The sequence below is a fragment of the Seriola lalandi genome, unplaced genomic scaffold (assembly GCF_002814215.2).
Source record: "Seriola lalandi dorsalis isolate HSWRI2012SDOR001 ecotype SW California unplaced genomic scaffold, Sedor1 jcf7180002054576, whole genome shotgun sequence".
NCBI classification, from domain to species: domain Eukaryota; kingdom Metazoa; phylum Chordata; class Actinopteri; order Carangiformes; family Carangidae; genus Seriola; species Seriola lalandi.
In genome coordinates, this window is record NW_019525129.1 from 503,755 (window position 1) to 513,034 (window position 9,280).

Sequence of the window (9,280 nt, forward strand, 5' to 3'; positions counted from 1 at the left end):
AACCTGAAGTTACCTCGATAACCTCAGATCCTGCTTCATAGTGAAGATCTCAGGGGTCTGAGGTTGATCTGTCCCTCTGTCTCCTACTGTAAACACAGGATGCATTCAGGCACAGTACTGGAGTGTAGGTCACCCATGAACCCAACATACAGTCACTTTAGTCATGTGTGTAGAGCAGTAGAAAGCAGCTGTACTGACTGAAACACAACCGAGTCTGTTGTCTGTTGTGTAGACGTGACATAAGTGTCAAACCGTTTCCAGGCACAGGACTGAACCATCCAGCTCTGTCACACTGACGTTTATCACATTTTGATATAGATTATAATCAGCATTACTGTGTTTTTGTGAATCTATGTCCCCCATATAATTCTTTTTAAAATTAGGTTTTTCCATTAGACCTGACTGGTCCACTTTAATCCAATCAAACTTGTTCCTGCTGTTGCTCTTCACAATACAAGTCTTCCACTAGCCAACTGGAAGTATTCTTATATTGTGAAAAAGTTATAGGAAGTGTTTATAACTGCGTTAGTGGACTGTCAGTATCCTTTAGTAGAAAAAGGTTTAATCCCCACACAGAGCAGATCAGAGCAGATCTTTTTTGATATTGCAGGACAGATCAGTACAAACAGAAACTGTGTCTCATGTACGTTCTTTACCTGGAGGCAGGAAAACCATCTCACAACTTCAGCTGGCTCAAACCCCAGCTGCTGAAGATCAGACCACATCACTCCTGTTTCAGTCTCTGTTGACTGGTCAGCAGTGAGTTATAGAACTGATCACCTTTAGAGCTCTTCGGTGGTTGGCTCATAGTTGTGTTGTTAAATTGCTGCTCAGATCCTCAGATCCTCAGGACTCTGCTGGCTCAGGACACCCCACCCCAAACAAAAGTGACACAAACAGCTGTTCACAAAGACAAACCCTCCCATCACCCTGAACTCAGTGTGGTGTTTTTCAGACTGTGTGTCTACCTGAACTGAGTGACTGAATGCTCACTGCCCTCTGCTCTTTCAGACCATGTCACCTGACAACAGGTACATCATCACAGCCGACCGCGATGAGAAGATCAGAGTGAGCCACCTCAGGTCTCCATACAACATCCAGTCCTTCTGCTTGGGACACCAGCAGTGAGTAACTGGACTTTAGCTGTTGTAACACTGTGTGTCTGGGCAGGTGTACTACAGTCCTGCTGGACAATGAATCTGAACAACAGTCGTAACTTAAAGTGCTTTACAAATGACAAACACAGGACGGTGAAAATAGACTGAGAGACTAATACACAAGATACACAACAAAGACAAATTTAATTATTAAACATTACGAAATATAACACTTGTGAAAAAGATATGTAATGAAAGCAGGATATTTGACACTAACAATAAACTTGATGGTCCAAAATGACATCAGTGCACTGGGAATTAAATAAAATAATTATAAAAATAAATAACTATAAATAAAAAACATAAGAACAAATACATATATATATTTCACTTGAATGGAAGTAAAAGATCAAATATAAATAAAATGCTGCCTATATAACTTGACTTTACCCGAGCATTTTCCACTGCATTATTGCTTCTTAATAAAAATATTCATATCAGTGCATATCAGAGAATATATGCGCCGATACCAATATATCTGTGATGAAATGGGCCAACCAATAGTTCGGATTAGCTCTAGTTTAAAAATAATTCCAGCTCGTCTCAGATCCTCTGAGCAGCTGAAATCATCTCCACAGGTTTAGTTCAGTGTTTTTTAAAGAGTCAGGTGAGAAGGACCAGAGGATACAGGTCTGTGTGGTTCATGGATTAAAGTTATCTGTTTTATAGACTAATAAATAACTTGAAAATCAATAGAATAGCTAACAGCTGACTAACTATCTGGTTTATGGTGGTCTTCAGTAGACTAGAAAGTAGTGCAGCACTACAGTGGTCCAGTCTGGTAGTTATAAAAACCTGCATCAGTCTCACTGTGTGACACACACACACACACACACACACACACACACACACACACACACACACACACTCACTCACTCACTCACTCACTCACTCACTCACTCACTCACTCACTCACTCACTCACTCACTCACTACTTGTGAACAGTGTTTTTGAATAATTCAGATTGAATAATGTTACAGTATTAATGTAGCTATCGTTATCTTATATCTACAATTCTTAAGGCCTCTCTCGTCTCCAACTTCCAAATCTGAGTCTGAGTCTGAGTCATCAGTGCTTGAGTCCAGGTGGAGTCATGAGTCCTGAAAATCAGGACTGGAGTTGAACTGGAGTCCTAGAACACAGGCTTGTTCTGTTGGAAACCACATCTAACTGTTGCTCATTGTTTCCAGGAGGTGTGAGGTTTAAGTCTATCATTACTCTTCCTGTTTTCTCTCAGGTTTGTCAGTGCTCTGCTGGTCCCATCAGCTCAGTCCCACTGCCTGCTGTCTGGATCAGGGGTAACTTACATTAACACACACACACACACACACACACACACACACACACACACACACCACACACACACCACCTATGAATTTTCAGAGCTACATCTCCATTTTAGTCAATAGCCAGTTGACATTTTGAATGAATTTCCAGCTGCTGATTTTTAGTTGAATTGTTCAACATGCTTCTTGCTACTGTCACTTTATCTACACAAGAAACAATAATCAACTGACTGTTTATTCTCTGCTCATGGGCTTCTTGGGGTTTTTACAAAGACCTGTAATTTCCTCATCATATGATTACTCAAAAATGTGGGAGTGCATCAGTGTTAACATTTTTCTCTGTTCTTGCCACATAGATATTTGTGTTATTAAGGGTGAAACTCAAACTGATGACCCAATAAAACAAGACTTTTTAAACTCTGAAAACCAAAGAAAAAGGATGATTAGAGTTTCTACTTAAACACATCAAACATCTACTGGAGGTCTAAACTTAATATCAGAGGTCACTCAGAGGTTTCATCATGATGAACCATCATCCAGCTGAGGGCCAGTGTGATGTGAAGTGTGTCTGTGTTTATCAGGATGGGACCGTGAAGCTGTGGGAGTATGAGTCCGGCCGGAGGCTGCAAAGCTGGGACCTCAGAGAGCTTGAAGACACACCGAGCTCTGATCCTGACAAAGAGAAGGTAACTTAGTGTGTTCGTCCTGATAGACACAAACTGTACCAGGAACACAGACACAGGACTCACATCATGTCCTGATTCCATTTACATGAGTATGAAGAGTGTTCACACCATAAAGTGACAAAATGAATTGTACTTTGTAGATTTTCTTCAATTAATTATTAAATAATTCTGTATATAAAAGGATCCACTGCAACGGTTTTAATTGTGAAATCCTTTGTGACAAATTAATAATATAGGCTGTACAGCTCAATCGCTTCATGCCATAGAGCCCAGTCCAGGCACATCCTCTGTACACCCTGAATGACAGACACATACAGAGCTCCTGCTGGCCAGTCCAACTATGGACTAGCTCATGATAACCTTACTGGGTTTACAGTTTATTGAAACACAAAATTTATTATTATTTATTTAAGTCTTGGAGGGCCCTACAGGCCCAGTTGTGTCATTGCAGTAATTTGGTTTGTTTCTGTTGTCTGCAAACTGGTCTGAAAAAATCAACCCAGTGTGATGAGAGTGGAGTGAGGATAAATAAGTGGGTGTGAAATGTGTGGCTCGTGGACCTGGTGACACCTGCTGGTTACTGTGGACATTACAGTCCACCTCCACCGCTGCCTCTGGGCTGTACTGCTTTTTTCGAATTATGTTGAACAGGTGATTTCTGTATTGTGTGTTATACTAATATAAGAGAGTAAAGTAGCAGTTTCCAAGATCTCTGTTTTGTTATGTTTAGTGACACCTATTGTCAGACATGGTAATTACAGTTTTGGCAGACCTCCTGAGTGGTGAACACACATCATTATTCAAGAAACATCTCCGGGATGCACTCTGGGACGCATCATCAGTGTTGTGAACCTGAGGTCATCAGGCGTTTCAGGTCTTACAACATATGCCCTCGCCCAGGCGACCCAGCCGGGGCTGATCAGACCCCAACTTGCGTCCCAGCAGCTACCCACGGATCAGCCCTTTTCAACCAAAGCCACCTAGTGGCTTTCTCTGCGGCTTCACTGGCGGATTTTATAGCCCTCTTCTTTTCTGCTCCTGTGATGCCTAGCCAAGTGAGGACCTTGCAGAATGAGTGTCTTGCGAATCCTCTGCAGCCGACCTCTATGGGCTCATAGAAAGTTTTCCAGCCTCTTCCCCTTGACTGCTCCACTAGTTCCTGGTACTTAGCACATTTCCTCTCATTGGCTTTATCTATGCGCTCTTCCCAGGGCACTGTTAATTCCAGCATGATCAGGTGTTTCGTATCCTCAGAGGTGATGATCATGTCCGGACGGAGCAAGGTTGTTGCAATATTCTGTGGGAATATCAGCCGCTTTCCCAAGTCAGCCTGCAACTGCCAATCACGGGCTGTATGGAGAAGGCCTGTTGTTTGTCTTGACCGAGCCTGTGGTTTCTCCCCAGCTTTGATGTAGGTGACTGCGTTTTTCGGTGGGCGGTGATGTTTGCTGGTGTTAATGGCTGAAGATACACTCTCTGCAACTGCCCTGAGCACCTGGTCGTGTCGCCATCTGCCAGGGCCTTTGGGCAGCCGCTGAGGAGATGTTCCAGTGAGCCTCTTCCAGAGAAAAGCGGGCATGAGGGTGTATCGCTTTTTCCCCAGACATGGAGGTTTGCTGGGCTTGGCAGGGCATCATAAACTGCCTGCAACAGGGACCGGACGCGACCGAAATCCGCCTGCAAGACTTGGTCCATGCTCCCTGCTGCCGGAGCCCTACTGCTTTGCTCACGTGCTCTTCTTCCACCCCTTCTTGGACCTGTTCCAGGAGAAGATGGTGTTTCTCCTTTCCCTGGACATTGCTGACCCGGGTCCTTTGGAAGTAGCCCAAGCCTGCTCTGCCGGTCGCAATGTTGCCCACCAGCACCTTCTGTCTCAGGCGTGACTCCGCCACCTCCACTTCCTTCTCTGCTCTCCATTTCCTTCCTGTCCTCACCTCAATGCCGGCCGTTGACACTTTAGCATCCCTGGAGTCCCTATACTGGAGAGCTTCTCGCGTGCGAGCCACAATGAACTCCTCCTTAAGGCCACTAACTTTGTGACTCATGTTCCTTGTGATTTTGCAGACATCCAGTTTATAAAGATGTAAAATGCCAGGAGCTTACATAATTTCATCAGTGGGTCATGGGCTCAGTTACCATGGTGTAACCTCATTCGATGACAGACGGTGACTGAACAGTTATTTCAGTCTTTGAGATTGACACTGGATGCACCTTCCCAGTCTGTTTGTTGTTAGTGCTAAATTAAAGTCATATGATTTCAACATTGATTAACAAAGGTGAAAGGCAAAACACACAGAGCTTCAGGACAAAACTGACTGATTTCAGTTTCACCTCTTAATTCCACCACGTCAGCAAAGTAATGTTTGAGTCTAGTGACCTTCATCAAAGCATGGAGGTCAGTGCAGGTCAATTATATACAGGAGCTGGCAGGTGGTTGGCTTAATGATCATTGACTTCCTAAGGTCCCATATATATCTTGACGATACAGACCACTGTGTGCAGGAGCAGTGTGGAAAATCATGCACAGCACTGATAACTTAACTTTTTTGGTATAACTCCTTAATAGGCAAAAAGAGGCAGCAATAACACTTGTGGCTCTGTAAGCCAGTATCAATAAAACATTATGGTAAGAACACTGAATAGATACCAACAAATGTAACTTAGCTCATTAACATTAAATCATTAAAAGTACAATCAAGTGACATCCAATTAACGACTCTTTGACACATGTATTAAACGTTAGGCTGATTCACAGTAACACTGACCAAAGACTCAACAAAATCTAGTGTTGCTAATTACCACAATTATATATTAAAAAAACCTTTAAGCATTTTTAAGCTTGTGGATTATAATCTCAGTAACAGATAAATCATTATTTTGTTGTATGTATGCAGGATTTTTTTTCACTTTTTCTAAAAATTGAGAGATAGAACATTAATTGACGTGACATTTACAAGTTTCTCAGGAAATAATGTTTGGATTTTTATGTAAAAAATCCGACATTTATAGTGTTGACATGTATGAGTTTGTAGAGTTTGGTGCAGATGTAGGTTTGTGTGGCCTTGGCAGAGGTATGCGCTCCACTGAGTGCCATTCTAGTTTGGGCTTCCATAAAAAGGGAGATCAGATGTCCTCAGAGTGACTGTAGAAGTCCAGAGTAGATGAATGGATGTCTCCTCCTCTACATTCTTCAGCAGTTTATTCATGGAAACATCAACTGTCATTGCCTTGTAAATAGTTTCCCCTCCATCTCCACAGCAGTAAATGAGACGTTGATCTCGAAACAAGTTAATCTTCAGGTTGATTGACTGATGACTTTCTAAAGGAAATATCAAACCTCTCTATGTGATCTGCACTAAATACAAAGGAAACAGGCAAAAAGCAGCCTAGTGACACTAACTAACTGACTAACTGAGAGAGTTTTACCTAAACGTGGCCCAGTCCCCCACACACAACATTGGCACCTCACTAAAAACCTCTAACAAAGTTTATCACTGTTTGGCAGCTGGGGCCATAACAAGTGTGAATCAAATTCAGCAGCACAGACAGCCACTGTTAAGATCTTGATAGCATGCATGTGGTCTTGAGCTCTGCTGTGTGAAGTTTGTGTAGAAATGTCCACGGAAACATGAAAATGTTCTTAACTTTCAAGACTGATTGTTATTGAGAAGAAATTCATTAAACCAGAACAATGAGCTGAAACATGCTGAGGTAGCTGCGGAGTCAGGAAATGATGATCTGTGGATTAGGATTTAACCCATTGATATTATATTCCAAATCAGTCCTTCCGGTCAGTGAATGATGGCACAATCTGGCTGCCGCTGCTCTCTGGGTTTCTCTGCTGTTCTTTTAGTCAAATTAGCAGTAGTTAACTCTGCATATGCTTGCCAGAGTTTTCTGTTTGTTTGGTTTTAATGATAACTAATAATCTGGTGGTTTTGCAGACTGTGAAGCTCCCTGTGTTATACCTGGTTGCTGACTTCCCTGCCTCTCTCATCTTGTTGTTTCTGCCTCTTATATACTGGCAACAATGCGGATTAACAGACTGCTTCTATGGATTACGTTAGCCTGGAGTACTCTCTTTCTCATATTCCATCCAGTGACATCGATGCTCCAATACACATCCGCAGAACTTTTTCAACTCCGATTGACAGTACTGGCTTACAGCAATCACTTCTCACTGTACAGGTCATATCCTCGATCTCACCTGTTGTACTGGTGCCACAACTTTTGATTGTATGGCATCTGACTTACCCATATACGACCACAAGCTAGTGTCTTTTAATGTTAACATAACAATATCTGAACCGGACCTAAGGGTGGGCGATATGGCAAAAATATCATATCACGATTTTTAAAAAATAAAATCACTATTTCGATTTTATCACGATCTTAAATTGGAAAAAGAAAAACAGACAATTTAGACCAAAGAACCTTTCTTAACAGATTTTAGATCAAATAGTCGCAGTTTTGCCTGCATGTGCAAACAATGTAAAGTTAAAGGTAAACAACAACATTGGCTCTCAGCATGCTGCTTGGGCTGCTTCCTCTTCAGGTGATTAAACAGGTTCGTCGTGTTACCACCCGACGTGCGAACGGTTTCTGTGCAAACTTTGCAAATTACATTTGCCTGCGCTTGATCAGTTGCGGAAAATCCAAACCAATTCCATATAAGGGAGGTGGAATTTTTTTTAGCGACCAACTCCGTTTGGCTTTCAGCCATCGCTCTCCATGTGCTACCGCTACACACACAAACAAGGAGGTGGGTAGGAAAGTGCGTCACTGCCCGTAATTCGCTATGATTGGTCGGTCAGGTTGACGACGTCAATACGTCTGGTGCGTCGGTGCATCAGCATAGAACTGAAATTTATAGAATGTGCCCTAGACGATCCCACGATCTCTGCAGTTTGAAAGATCGTCTTCACGTTGTAATCCTTCACGATCTAATATCGTCATATCGCCCACCTTTAACCGGACCCATGTCGTACAATCTCATTTCGTAACGTTAAGAATATAAATATACCTGCTTTCTCTGCTGGTGTTGATAATCTCCCCAAGAAAGGCAATTTATCTTCCCCTGACTTCCCCTCCACAGTGATGGACTACAGTGCCTCCTTATTGCTCCTTTAAAACCCGGACTGTCTCCTTCAGCCATTCTGCCCCCGGGTATACTGCTGAACTGCACCATCTTAAAGCCAAAGACCATCGTCTGGATGGTCAAAAAGTGCTGTTCATAATTCCATGGACTTATGAACAGCAGTTTTTGGCGTTGAGCACATACATCATTATAAGCACACTCTCTCCACATCAAAAACACTTATTATGCAGACTTAATTACTTCTGGTAAAGGGACTACAAGAGCACTTTTTTCCACTGTAAAGAACATCCTTCGGCCACCTGATACAATCCCACCTCATATGTTGTGCATCGCTCAGTGTAACATGGACTTCTTCAATGACAAAATCAATAACATCCACCAGCAATTGACTTCACCTGGAAATACAGTTCACAGCTCACCTTGTCCAGCATTGTACGACCCCCCTCTTTCTCCTCTGGCTAATTTCAAACTCCCAACTGCCTTTATTTCTTTTCATTTTGATGATTATGGCTTACAGCTAATGAAAACCCAAAATTCAGTATCTCAGAAAATTTGAATATTACATAAGACCAATAAAAAAAAGGATTTTTAATACAGAAATGTTGGCCTACTGAAAAGTATGTTTATGTATATGCACTCAATACTTGGTCGGGGATCCTTTTGCATGAATTACTGCATCAATGCGGCTTGGCATGGAGGCAATCAGCCTGTGGGACTTCTGAGGTGTTATGGAAGCCCAGGTTTCTTTGATAGTGGCCTTCACTTCGGCTGCATTGTTGGGTCTGGTGTCTCTCATCTTTCTCTTGACAATATCCCATAGATTCTCTATGGGGTTCAGGTCAGGCGAGTTTGCTGGCCAATCAAGCACAGTGATACCATGGTCATTAAACCAGGTATTGGTACTTTTGGCAGTATGGGCAGGTGCCAAGTCCTGCTGGAAAATGAAATCAGCATCTCCATAAAGCTGGTCAGCAGAAGGCAACATGAAGTGCTCTAAAAATTTCCTGGTAGACGGCTGCGTTGACTTTGGACTTGATAAAACACAGTGGACCA

The 9,280-nt window shown here is 42.5% G+C and overlaps 1 protein-coding gene across 2 annotated transcripts in view; it reads left to right on the forward strand.

The window, feature by feature from the left end:
* The window catches only part of wdr4 (WD repeat domain 4), a 27,860-nt gene that overhangs the window by 11,546 nt on the left and 7,034 nt on the right, over positions 1 to 9,280 (forward strand). For both annotated transcript variants that reach the window (XM_023417623.2, XM_023417624.2), the window contains exons 5-7: positions 1,012 to 1,124; positions 2,395 to 2,455; positions 3,025 to 3,129. In XM_023417623.2, coding sequence (XP_023273391.1) covers positions 1,012 to 1,124; positions 2,395 to 2,455; positions 3,025 to 3,129 — 279 coding nt within the window. The remainder of the gene's footprint in view (positions 1 to 1,011; positions 1,125 to 2,394; positions 2,456 to 3,024; positions 3,130 to 9,280) is intronic.